This window comes from Tupaia chinensis, unplaced genomic scaffold (genome assembly GCF_000334495.1).
Source record: "Tupaia chinensis unplaced genomic scaffold, TupChi_1.0 Scaffold145916_1, whole genome shotgun sequence".
Lineage (NCBI taxonomy): Eukaryota > Metazoa > Chordata > Mammalia > Scandentia > Tupaiidae > Tupaia > Tupaia belangeri.
In genome coordinates, this window is record NW_006205774.1 from 8,916 (window position 1) to 23,111 (window position 14,196).

At 37.3% G+C, this 14,196-nt stretch overlaps 1 protein-coding gene across 4 annotated transcripts in view; it reads right to left on the bottom strand.

The window, feature by feature from the left end:
• The window catches only part of LOC102484916 (leucine-rich repeat-containing protein 72-like), a 46,145-nt gene that overhangs the window by 8,023 nt on the left and 23,926 nt on the right, over positions 1–14,196 (bottom strand). Inside the window, exons 1-3 of one of the 4 annotated variants that reach the window (XR_001369754.1) lie at positions 5,247–5,324; positions 2,596–2,706; positions 1,405–1,449 (exon numbers count right to left, since the gene is read on the bottom strand). Coding sequence is in view for 1 of the 4 variants with exons in the window: in XM_006168679.1 (XP_006168741.1) it covers positions 2,596–2,706; positions 8,688–8,769 (193 nt within the window). In the remaining 3 variants the exon portion in view is untranslated. Of the gene's footprint in view, positions 1–1,404; positions 1,450–2,547; positions 2,707–5,246; positions 5,325–8,687; positions 8,770–14,196 lie in introns of those variants that run through there. The other 3 variants (XR_001369755.1, XM_006168679.1, XR_001369753.1) reach the window with 3 other exon arrangements.

Below are 14,196 nucleotides of genomic sequence, written 5' to 3' on the forward strand. Positions count from 1 at the left end.
TGAACCGAATGATTACATAATTCTGATGATGTTAAGCAGTGGTCAAGCTGTCATGACAAGTAATGACATGGATATTATACTACACCAGGCTAGCTTTTTTTTTTGACAAGTTTTTGCTATAGGGCGCATGCGCTCCCCAGACAGACTGAGAGAGACAGAGGGACAGAAAGGGAGAAATCATCCTCCGTGGGGGGATGGTCATGCCGCAATCCCTTCTCCATTCTCCTCTTGGGATCTTGGGCACACATGCACATGCGCCCGGCGTGAGTTTTAAGCCACTGGGTCCGGGACGTGAACCGCGGTAGACTACATGGGAGTCCAGCGACATAGCCATTACGCTAACTGCTGGTCCCCACCAGGCTAGCTTTCAAAGAACTAGCAAGGGCTTTATTTCCACCCCCAGGCCTAACACAATTCTGTGCTCATATGCATCCTTGACAAGCAGGGCACAGGTAGGATTGCAGCATCCATTCAGTTCTGGACCAGGTAGGTACTTTTGTTCACTGCTTCAACTCTCTAAGAAATAGGAAGGCTGAGAGTTACACAACTATAAGCCCCATAAAGGTTCAGCCTGGTCTTTCTTGTTCGACTCTGTGTTCTACCTAATCTAATAAGAGTGTCACATAGTGACTAAGTGATAAGCATTTATTGGATGAATACATAGTAAATAATTCTTGAATGAATGAGTAATGATTAGTGAAAGAGGCAAGAGTTTGTTTCAACATTTGTTGGTAGTTTGGATGACCCCTCTGAGCTTTGCTTTTCTCCCCTTGAAAACTCAAAGGAAGATATTCAAATGTATTATTATCATAATCAGTATTTAAGATGTCAGTTATACCTTCTTGAGTCTATTTACTGTTGAGCGGCATTCCCAGGTCACATCCAATTTAATTCATACCTGATTTACATAATCCATAATAAAACAAATTTTATGGTTCTGCTTTGAAATAATATTACTGGCAAAAACTGTTTTCTTAAAAGATATTTTTTAGAGTTATTTTAATATCTGGTACAAAACTGAGGGTTAACTGTTAGTGCCTTCTATAAAAAAATGAGGATAGTTGAGAGTTCCGGGCCCAGCATAACTAGTCATTTAAGCATAGCAATGTTGCTCAGCACAGAAGGGCTAGATAACTCAAATATGCAGGCCAATCCCAAGTCTTTCACAGACAGAAAATTGTCAAAAATTACGAACAGTCGGTGGCCTCGTCACATCTCCAAAATAAGCACGGAGCTGCCATGAACTTGGTATAATTTTCCACTTTTAATATTTGAGTGGGCTTACAGAATCTACCTATAAGCACATGAGTAATTTCTCCGCCGTACAATAGATGTAACTGATAACAGTAAAAATATATGGAAATTTTAGTTATTCTCCATATGAAGATTGTATCAGAACTTCCTCCGTCAACACTCATTTACATGTGTTCAAAACAGTCTCTGGCAATTCTGGGAAACAAATGAATAGAAAAAAATCTGTTTCATAACATTTTATTTATAAAGATGCCTCCAAACTCTAGAGTTTGAAAAATCTACTCATTGGTCTTTATTTTGGTACACCTAAAATCTTATATTGTGTTTGTGTATAGATTTATTAATCCTTCAAGACCACAAGATCATTGAGAGTAGGAACTGTGCGTGTTTTTAAAGAATTATTTTATTTAACTTTATTTATTTAATTTGATTTGACCGGAGTGTGTGTGTGTGTGTGTGTGTGTGTGTGTATGTATCTATGTGTGGAGAGAGAGAGAGACAGAGACAGAGAGAGAGAGAGAAAGCAAGCCACCAGGTCCAGAACTAGAACCATGGTCGGCCATGGGGGAGTCTAGCAGTCCTAACTGCCATGCCACTTGCCGTCCCCCGGAACTGCATGTTATTATTTTTCTAATCCATCTCACACTTCCTTTCAATACTGAGGTCACTTCTTTGCTGGTTGTGATTTGATACATATGAAGAAGTTTATTTCTCACCCAATTGAAAGCTTAAAAAACCTACACTTCTTTATTTTGCTCTCAGGTTTATTACTATACTTCACAAACCACACAATTCACTCATTTTAAGTATAGGATTCATGTTTTTTAGTATATGCTCAGAGTTATGCAACTCTCACCAGCATCAATTTAGAACATTTTTCACCCCCCCAAAGGAACCCCCAAAACTCTTCTTTAGCTCTCACCCCCTCAAGCCCCTTATCATCCCCAGCCCTAGACAAACACTCTTCTACTTAAAAAAAGTCACCTCGCAATGTTGTCTCTATAGATATGCCCATTTTGAACATTTCATATGTGTAAAACCATATCATGTCTGTTAAAATGTACTTTTAAGATAAAATCTAAGACACAGATTTAAACATATAAATTCTCTTTTGATATTTTTGTCATTTTTCATTTGACATGCCACATCATTTCACAGAAAAATTTTCTACTTAGTATTCTTTCAAAAGCATATCTTAAAAACAGTGTAAGACCTAGTCTTGTATTAAGGAATATCAAAGAATTCTAGCTACAAATATTAGTATTATAATTTTAAACTTGAAAAATTTCCTGTATTGTTAGTATTTTAGTTTATGGCCATATAAAAAGTATAGATTGATACTTAGGGTCTTCAGATTTAGCATCCCCTTTAATTCCTTCACAGTCGCATCGATGTTTGTTAGTTCATTGTGGTGTAGCAGGAGGATGTTCAATGAAGGCAGACAATGCAGGCCTAAAAATAATTATTTTTACAAGACTTTAAACCTCTTTTTCAGCTATTTATTTATTTTTTAAGTTAACAAAAATAAGTACTTTAATGCTAATTAAACATGTTAATTAAGCAAAAGAAAAGAATATATTACATGAGTAAAATGTTATTAGTAATTTTATGAAATATCATTACAAATACAACAAAGTATAAGAATTTGGATGATTGTAATGTGGAAATATAAAGTCAATTGCTTTCTATTGTTATTGTTTTACTATTTTTTTCTGTGGTAATGACTTTGCTTATGGAGGGTTTTTTGTTTTCTTTTGTATTTATTTATTTATTTATTTATTTATGTTGATTTATGTTACTTAGATTTATAATGCAAGTCAAGGGAGTAATTACTCATCCAATTCGGTGGCCCCCTCCAAATTGCTCAGCTACATATTTTCTTTACACATTAAGAATCTAAATATTTAGGAACCGGCAGGTAGCATGGTGGTTAAGGGTGCTGGGCTCTCACGTGGCTGACTGAGGTTCAAGTCCTGGACCTAGTGGCTTGCTTTCTCACTTCCACTGTCTCTCTCTCTCTCACTTTGTCTCTCTCTGGTCAAATTAAAAATAAATAAATAAATAAAGTTAAATAAAATAATTCTTAAAAAATCCAAATATCTATATTATTCTGAATTGCACATTTGCCCAGTTTTAATATAAATGAAAGTGGGATATGTCTCGGTGATAGCCATGTCATAGTTGTACTGACAATGTTTTCTTTCTTCATGGTAGATGAAATAATGGTGGATCTTAAAGTTTCTGATTTTTTATTCTATGATATATGATACGGGAGAAAAGTGTTTGGGTGCCAGCCCATGGTATAGTAGTGAAGGTGGCTGGTTTCCACATGGTGACTGTGCAGTTTGAGTCCTGGCGCCTTAAAAAATACACTGACTGCTTGTGCATGTGTGCCCAAAATTCTGAAAGGAGAGAGAAATAGAGGAGAAAGGATTGCCCTGTGTGGCCATGCCCATGGGGAGCATTCTCTGTCTCTCCCCAACAATACACACACCCTCTGGAAAAGTTAAAAAAAAAAAAAAAAGGAAGAATGAAAAATATTCTGTATTATACCTTTTCATATTTCATAATTATAGTATGCCATATACTTTTGCTTGAACTTTTATGTTGATTTGCCAATGTTACTTAGATTTATAATGCAAGTCAAGGGAGTAATTACTCATCCAATTCGGTGGCCCCCTCCAAATTGCTCAGCTACATATTTTCTTTACACATTAAGAATCTAAATATTTAGGAACCGGCAGGTAGCATGGTGGTTAAGGGTGCTGGGCTCTCACGTGGCTGACTGAGGTTCAAGTCCTGGACCTAGTGGCTTTCTTTTTCCCCTCCCCTGTCTCTCTCTCTCCTTTGTCTCTCTCTGGTCAAATTAAAAATAAATAAATAAATAAAGTTAAATAAAATAATTCTTAAAAAATCCAAATATCTATATTATTCTGAATTGCACATTTGCCCAGTTTTAATATAAATGAAAGTGGGATATGTCTCGGTGATAGCCATGTCATAGTTGTACTGACAATGTTTTCTTTCTTCATGGTAGATGAAATAATGGTGGATCTTAAAGTTTCTGATTTTTTATTCTATGATATATGATACGGGAGAAAAGTGTTTGGGTGCCAGCCCATGGTATAGTAGTGAAGGTGGCTGGTTTCCACATGGTGACTGTGCAGTTTGAGTCCTGGCGCCTTAAAAAATACACTGACTGCTTGTGCATGTGTGCCCAAAATTCTGAAAGGAGAGAGAAATAGAGGAGAAAGGATTGCCCTGTGTGGCCATGCCCATGGGGAGCATTCTCTGTCTCTCCCCAACAATACACACACCCTCTGGAAAAGTTAAAAAAAAAAAAAAAAGGAAGAATGAAAAATATTCTGTATTATACCTTTTCATATTTCATAATTATAGTATGCCATATACTTTTGCTTGAACTTGTCAGTTTTGAGATTGTTACAGGAAGAAAATAAACTAAAAATAGAAACAGGAATTTGGCTGGTAAATATTTTTTAAACATTTATTTATTTATTTATTTGTTTGTTGTCATTTTTACGCCTCTGAGTCCAAGATTTGAATTACATTCAGCCATGTGGGAATCCAGCACCTTAACAACCATGCCATCTGCTGGCCTCTGGCTTGTAAATATTATAGCCAGGAAAAACCTAAGATTTTCTAAAGTCATTTTGTTTATTAATGCTTCCAAGTATTAAAATTTGCTTTCACTGTGTCTAGTTTGTGTGCAGCTATATAGTAGAATGGCAAGATTTCTCTGTTAAAAAAGATTATTTTGCATTTCATGTAAAATATATAATGATACTGAAATAGAAAAGCAATCTCACAGTGTATTCCTTAAAATATACACGAGAACATTAAAAGATAGGTTCCATCACATATTTTCAACAGAAATGTTAAAAGATTTTTAGACGTTCATAGTAATTACCATAAATGAATATTATAACTTAATTAAAAATTTATCCAGTCAACAGAGAAAATTTAAGACATACCTTCTATTTCAAATATTGCATTGTTGTTTAGGTATAGTTCTGTCAGACAATAGTTTTTAGTTAGAAATGCTATTCCATGGAGCTGAAAATGAGAATTAGACAAGAATGATTATGCACACACACACACACACACATATATATAGTTATATAGTTATAATTATAGTTATAGTTATAGTTATAATAAAATAGAAGTTTGACTTTTGTCATTATTATTGATCAGCTATATAACCTTTTAATCTGGGTAATGGGTTATACCTGGATTGTCTGAGAATAATGTGATAAAAGAAATATTTGTAGCTAACCTAAAACAAACCTCTCTTACCATAGCTTGGCCAAATTCCCTGGCATGGAATCTGGCTCAGCCCCTTTGTTCTAACACTCTTAACCATGTCTCTCTCAGTTTGACTCCAGTCTTTACTGGATCTGGCACTACAGATACATCAATTCACCATCACATAATATTAAAATAGTATTTTGTGCCACTTGTGTATTATAACTACAGATAATGCCAAGGTCATTCCTGCATCTGGGTGAGTCATGATTTTCTTTTACTGGTCTTTTCTTCCTGGCACATTTTGGATAATTCTTGAGGATCAGCCCTAGGCTAGCAAGGTGTACTCAACTTCGCACAAATGGACACCATACTATGATCTCACCATTTCAGAGATCTGCTGAAACCGTTCTTTGATCTCTTTGCATTTCACATCTTTTTGTTCTGTTTCAACCCACTTTAAAAAAAATTGCCAGAAGGCGTGTACACTCACCAGAGAGAGACAGAGAGACAGAGGGAGAGGGAAAAACACCCCCAAGGGGGGTTTGTTCATGCCTCAATCCCTTCTCCTTCAATTCTCCATTCTATCAGGATTTGAGTCATGCATGGACACCTTCCCAGCATGTGTTTCAAGCCACAGGAGCTGGGATTTGAACTCTGGTCAGCTCTGGGATTTGAAATCTGGCTCCCTTTACCACTAGAGTACAGGGCTGGCCTTGGTCCACTTTTTGTTTCTCTAAATTTCCACTTGTTTGAGGTCAATTCTCCTGAATGATATTCTTGAATGAAATTTAATTCATGCCACTCTCATGTCTCAATAAAAACATTTTAGATTTGTATCTAAAGCTTGAAAACTGGTTTTGCTGATGAATGTTCTTTATTTTTTTTTTCTTATGTTGGCAACGTGCACAAATTGTGAAGCTCTAAAAGGCACATGTCCTGTTCACTTCATTATTTCACAGATTCATCCTCACCAAATTATGTCAGTGCACATTCAGGAGGACCAGAATGAAGTCACCCCAGCTTTTATTAAGTCATGAGAGGAGCCATGCTTTCCTCCCAGTGGGAAAAGATAAATTTGAGTGGGGGAAAAAAACCACTCAAAACAAAAAGTAAGGAAGACCCTTGTTGGCCTTCTATCCCTTTAATGTTTCCTAATGGCCTCCTGGCAGCAATTCACTGCTTTCTGTTCTTCCTCTCAGCACTCCCTGTTCTAATAATAACACACTTGACATCATGGTAGGAAGAGAACACCAGTGGAAATCATGACTTTTCCTCCTTTGCTTTTCAGTTGCAGGCTGACCACACATTAAGAGAGCATTACTAGTTAGTTGAGACTTTAATTTCTCTTGCATTATTCACTAGCAGAAGAAGAATACTAATAAACTTGACAGTTTCATCTTGATTATAAAGTCATAGTTTTCCCAAGAGCACTAATATCCTTGGGCCACAATTATTGGGGTTTTAAACTTGTACTTTTCTGGGACCAGCAGATGGTGTAATGGTTACATCACTAGACTCCCACATAGTTGGCTGCAGTTCAAGTCCCAGACCCAGAAGCTTAAAACTCACGCCAGGTGTGTATGCATGCATGCTCAAAATCCCGAGAAAAGAATGGGAGGAGAAGGGATTGTGGTACTGCCAACCCCCTCCCGGGGTGGGGGGGTGATTTCTCGCTTTGTGTCTCACTGGCAAGCACACATGCCCTATAGCAATCAATCAATAAATAAATAAATAAATAAATAAATAAATAAATAAATAAAGATTCTACTATTTGTTGAGGTGAGAGGAGTAAAGGGAGGCAGAGTGGAAAGAGATAAAGACCTTATCATGAGGAACTTGGGGAGTTATTAGGAGATTTTGTGTAAAGGAGTGTTACTGTCCAAAATGATTTTAGAAAGAAAACAAGGGTAGAACATAGTTTAGAGGCGCTGGTAACTGTAATGGCAGGAGATGAATAAGGAGGGTGTTACTCTAATTCAGAAAGTTATGTGGTGGCCCAAAGAAGAGTAATGACTATGGAAGAATAAAGGTCTCTCTGGTCAAATTAAAAATAAATAAATAAATAAAGTTAAATAAAATAATTCTTAAAAAATCCAAATATCTATATTATTCTGAATTGCACATTTGCCCAGTTTTAATATAAATGAAAGTGGGATATGTCTCGGTGATAGCCATGTCATAGTTGTACTGACAATGTTTTCTTTCTTCATGGTAGATGAAATAATGGTGGATCTTAAAGTTTCTGATTTTTTATTCTATGATATATGATACGGGAGAAAAGTGTTTGGGTGCCAGCCCATGGTATAGTAGTGAAGGTGGCTGGTTTCCACATGGTGACTGTGCAGTTTGAGTCCTGGCGCCTTAAAAAATACACTGACTGCTTGTGCATGTGTGCCCAAAATTCTGAAAGGAGAGAGAAATAGAGGAGAAAGGATTGCCCTGTGTGGCCATGCCCATGGGGAGCATTCTCTGTCTCTCCCCAACAATACACACACCCTCTGGAAAAAAAAAAAAAAAAAAAAGGAAGAATGAAAAATATTCTGTATTATACCTTTTCATATTTCATAATTATAGTATGCCATATACTTTTGCTTGAACTTGTCAGTTTTGAGATTGTTACAGGAAGAAAATAAACTAAAAATAGAAACAGGAATTTGGCTGGTAAATATTTTTTAAACATTTATTTATTTATTTATTTGTTTGTTGTCATTTTTACGCCTCTGAGTCCAAGATTTGAATTACATTCAGCCATGTGGGAATCCAGCACCTTAACAACCATGCCATCTGCTGGCCTCTGGCTTGTAAATATTATAGCCAGGAAAAACCTAAGATTTTCTAAAGTCATTTTGTTTATTAATGCTTCCAAGTATTAAAATTTGCTTTCACTGTGTCTAGTTTGTGTGCAGCTATATAGTAGAATGGCAAGATTTCTCTGTTAAAAAAGATTATTTTGCATTTCATGTAAAATATATAATGATACTGAAATAGAAAAGCAATCTCACAGTGTATTCCTTAAAATATACACGAGAACATTAAAAGATAGGTTCCATCACATATTTTCAACAGAAATGTTAAAAGATTTTTAGACGTTCATAGTAATTACCATAAATGAATATTATAACTTAATTAAAAATTTATCCAGTCAACAGAGAAAATTTAAGACATACCTTCTATTTCAAATATTGCATTGTTGTTTAGGTATAGTTCTGTCAGACAATAGTTTTTAGTTAGAAATGCTATTCCATGGAGCTGAAAATGAGAATTAGACAAGAATGATTATGCACACACACACACACACACACATATATATAGTTATATAGTTATAGTTATAGTTATAGTTATAATAAAATAGAAGTTTGACTTTTGTCATTATTATTGATCAGCTATATAACCTTTTAATCTGGGTAATGGGTTATACCTGGATTGTCTGAGAATAATGTGATAAAAGAAATATTTGTAGCTAACCTAAAACAAACCTCTCTTACCATAGCTTGGCCAAATTCCCTGGCATGGAATCTGGCTCAGCCCCTTTGTTCTAACACTCTTAACCATGTCTCTCTCAGTTTGACTCCAGTCTTTACTGGATCTGGCACTACAGATACATCAATTCACCATCACATAATATTAAAATAGTATTTTGTGCCACTTGTGTATTATAACTACAGATAATGCCAAGGTCATTCCTGCATCTGGGTGAGTCATGATTTTCTTTTACTGGTCTTTTCTTCCTGGCACATTTTGGATAATTCTTGAGGATCAGCCCTAGGCTAGCAAGGTGTACTCAACTTCGCACAAATGGACACCATACTATGATCTCACCATTTCAGAGATCTGCTGAAACCGTTCTTTGATCTCTTTGCATTTCACATCTTTTTGTTCTGTTTCAACCCACTTTAAAAAAAATTGCCAGAAGGCGTGTACACTCACCAGAGAGAGACAGAGAGACAGAGGGAGAGGGAAAAACACCCCCAAGGGGGGTTTGTTCATGCCTCAATCCCTTCTCCTTCAATTCTCCATTCTATCAGGATTTGAGTCATGCATGGACACCTTCCCAGCATGTGTTTCAAGCCACAGGAGCTGGGATTTGAACTCTGGTCAGCTCTGGGATTTGAAATCTGGCTCCCTTTACCACTAGAGTACAGGGCTGGCCTTGGTCCACTTTTTGTTTCTCTAAATTTCCACTTGTTTGAGGTCAATTCTCCTGAATGATATTCTTGAATGAAATTTAATTCATGCCACTCTCATGTCTCAATAAAAACATTTTAGATTTGTATCTAAAGCTTGAAAACTGGTTTTGCTGATGAATGTTCTTTATTTTTTTTTTCTTATGTTGGCAACGTGCACAAATTGTGAAGCTCTAAAAGGCACATGTCCTGTTCACTTCATTATTTCACAGATTCATCCTCACCAAATTATGTCAGTGCACATTCAGGAGGACCAGAATGAAGTCACCCCAGCTTTTATTAAGTCATGAGAGGAGCCATGCTTTCCTCCCAGTGGGAAAAGATAAATTTGAGTGGGGGAAAAAAACCACTCAAAACAAAAAGTAAGGAAGACCCTTGTTGGCCTTCTATCCCTTTAATGTTTCCTAATGGCCTCCTGGCAGCAATTCACTGCTTTCTGTTCTTCCTCTCAGCACTCCCTGTTCTAATAATAACACACTTGACATCATGGTAGGAAGAGAACACCAGTGGAAATCATGACTTTTCCTCCTTTGCTTTTCAGTTGCAGGCTGACCACACATTAAGAGAGCATTACTAGTTAGTTGAGACTTTAATTTCTCTTGCATTATTCACTAGCAGAAGAAGAATACTAATAAACTTGACAGTTTCATCTTGATTATAAAGTCATAGTTTTCCCAAGAGCACTAATATCCTTGGGCCACAATTATTGGGGTTTTAAACTTGTACTTTTCTGGGACCAGCAGATGGTGTAATGGTTACATCACTAGACTCCCACATAGTTGGCTGCAGTTCAAGTCCCAGACCCAGAAGCTTAAAACTCACGCCAGGTGTGTATGCATGCATGCTCAAAATCCCGAGAAAAGAATGGGAGGAGAAGGGATTGTGGTACTGCCAACCCCCTCCCGGGGTGGGGGGGTGATTTCTCGCTTTGTGTCTCACTGGCAAGCACACATGCCCTATAGCAATCAATCAATAAATAAATAAATAAATAAATAAATAAATAAATAAATAAAGATTCTACTATTTGTTGAGGTGAGAGGAGTAAAGGGAGGCAGAGTGGAAAGAGATAAAGACCTTATCATGAGGAACTTGGGGAGTTATTAGGAGATTTTGTGTAAAGGAGTGTTACTGTCCAAAATGATTTTAGAAAGAAAACAAGGGTAGAACATAGTTTAGAGGCGCTGGTAACTGTAATGGCAGGAGATGAATAAGGAGGGTGTTACTCTAATTCAGAAAGTTATGTGGTGGCCCAAAGAAGAGTAATGACTATGGAAGAATAAAGTGGAGGAAATTGAAGATAGTTCCAAGGTACAATTCATTTGACTTAATACAATTTGCAATATAGCAATTGTTAAAGTCAGAATTGGGGTGGGGGTGCAGCAGGTTGTACAGTGGTTACAACACTGGATTCCCACATGGCCGACTGTGGCTCAAGTTCTGGACCTGGAGAGTTGTAAATCAGGCTTTGTGTGTGTGTGTTCATGCCCAAAATCCCAGGAGGAGAACGGAGGAGAAGAGATTGTGGCGCGGTCATACCCCCTGGGAGTTATTTCTCACTTTCTCTCTCTCTGTGTCTCTTTGGTGAGCACATGTATCCTATGGCAAAACCTGCTTAAAAAAAAAATTGAAAAAGTAAAGTCAGGAACAGGAATTGGAAGACATGCTGATTTTCCTGATACTCAAACCATTGTTCAGGTTGACCTAGGATTTGAGCCTGGGCTGTCCATGTGGTTCAAGCCATTATTAAAGTAAAATGTTATTATAGTTTTCTATTTATAAAAATCTATACTATTGACTCTAAGACTTGCCATTGAGTTTATAGTTAATAGTTAACATGACATTTTATAAATCATGTATCCTTGCTTTTGGCTTGGCACATAGAAAGCACACACAACAAGTCAAAAATTTTATTTTTAAAGCTATTATTATTATTTACAGAGCTGACAGCTCTTTTATTTAATATAACATACTTATAGGTAATTACTGAGGCACTCCTAGGAAAAAATATGTAACACTACTAATTTAAAATGGAAGATGTTCTTTTAAAGCTTGGCTTCTCAACCTCTACAACTATCAACATATTGGACCAGACAATTCTTTGTTGGAGCGAGGAGGTAGGAGTAGAGGCTGTCCTGGGCGTTTAGTAAGTTTAGCAGTATTCCTGGCCTTTACCAGCTAGATATATTCTCCCTCCCTCCTCTACATCTTCATCCTGTCAAGATTTCAGGCATGTGGGCACAGGCTCAGTGTACTTTTTATGTTGTGCGAGTTGGAATTTGAACCATGGCTGCCCATGTGGGATCTGGCTCCCTATACACAATGTGTAACCACTGTCTTACAGGGTTAGCCATGTTTTTTTTTTTGCAATATAAGTTTTCCACAAATTTTTTAAAGACACCTCCCCCCATGTAAGCAAATTCACTTGCTCTAGGCTTCTTCAGCCTCTTTCACATTCCATTTTATCCTTCTGGCATCCTCTTAACACTGCCTACTATTCCTTTCACTTCCTACTTCATCCTCTTTCAGCAGAACCTAGAGTCCCATTTCTGCATGTTCTCAAAGTAAAGTATTATATTGTTCACAGAGATTAAAATATTAGCCATTCTGGTATTTCTTCTAAATTAGAAGACCGTAAACAATGACTGTCTAGATATTGACTTTCGGGTCAGTTTGAGTAACTACAAGTGATCTGAGAAAACTTCTGAGCATCCATCAAATTATGTTCCATAACAACTCCCTAAGCCATCAGCTCTTAAAATCGGCTTCATGAACTAAATGAAAATAGTGTCATCCATATAAAGAGTGGCTTCAAAAAGTTCACGTTACATGAAACAAGACCACAGAACTTTAGACTTGAGAGGAAACTTCAGCATCATTACGGGTAAGGATTCAGAACGACTTCACAGCTTCAGCAGTTACACTGGAAACTAGATGATGGTAGAAAGTTGCCTTCCTTCCCACCTAGAATTCTGTCAGCCAAACAAGTATGAGAATTGAATAAACACAGTCATAGGCATGCACTGTCCTTAAAAACTTACCACCTGTTGTAATATGCTGTGAAGATATATGCAATTCGACATAATATTTAAAAATTATGATCATAAAGAATAAGATAAAAAAAAGTACCACCTGTAGCCTTTTTTCAGGAAGACACTGGAGAATGTACGCTGGGCAAAAGATAGGTCAGCAATAGAAAAAGCAAGGGAGGCAAAGGGAACCCTCAGGGTGGCGATGAGGAATGACGATGCTGTGCACAGACAAAGACACACCAAGCAAACAGTACGGATGGGAGCAAGTAAGAAGATCCTGTGCAGACTTCTTCAAGAAAATAAAAATAATCTGAATGCATTGAACAGATTTGGTCAATTGGCCAAAACTAAGTGATAATAACAGATAAAAGTGTTTTTGCTGGGACCAGCAAGTGGCATAATGGTTATGTCACTGGATTCTCATGTAGTTGACCATGGTTCGAGTTCCAGACCCCATGGCTTAAACCTCACACTGGGCGTGTGTGCGTGTGTGCCCAAAATCCCAAGAGGAGAATGAAGAAGAAGGGATTGTGACATGGACATTCCCTCTAAGGGTTGATTTCTGGTTTTTCGTCTCTCCGTCGAGTGCATATGCCCTATAACAAAAATCTTTCTCAAAAAAGAAGTGATTTTGCTTTCTAGGGTTGCTATGGCAAACTGGATGGGTTTAACAGAAGAAATTTATTTCCTTGCAGTTCTGGAGGCTGGGAATCCAAGATCAAGGCATCAGCAAGAGTGGTTTCATTATGAGGCCTCTTTCTTTGATTTGCAGATGGCCATCTTCTGGGTGTCTTCACGTGATCCTCTCTGTATGTTTGTGTCTGATTTCTCTCTATCTTGTTTCCTAATCTCTTTTTCTTATAAAGACACTAGTCATATTGGTTTAAGGCCCACCCTAAAGATCCATTTGATTTTAACTATCTCCTTAACTATCCTATACCCCAACACAGTCACATTCTTAAGTACTGGGCATTAAGGCTTCTATATATAAATTTGGGTGCACACAATTTAGTCTTTAATAGAAAATGAGCAAAAATAAATAAATAAATATAAACTCTAGGGATTGAGAGAAAGTGCAATATAAGAAAGATAGAGTTTAATATGTGGCTTAGTTCTAAAAAGCATATATCATCATAACAATATAATCAGTGAATTCTGGTTTAACCAGAATTGTAATACAACCATGTCAGGAGAATGGATATTGGAAAATTTGCATGTGCATGAGAGAAGTGGGGGCAGGAAAAAGAAAGAACTGAATCCACATCTTCCTTAGTAGGAACTCAATAGCTACTGTCTAAAAGAGAAAAATCAAGAAACCAGCCCAGGCCTGCGCGGCCGGGCCTGCACATGGTCACCGGGCCTGTGCCTATGCGTGGCCGCCGGACCAGCACATGGCCACCGGGCCTGTGCGTGGCCCCTGGCCCTGTGCGTGGCCGCTGGGCCTGCGTGTCGCCCCCAAGCCT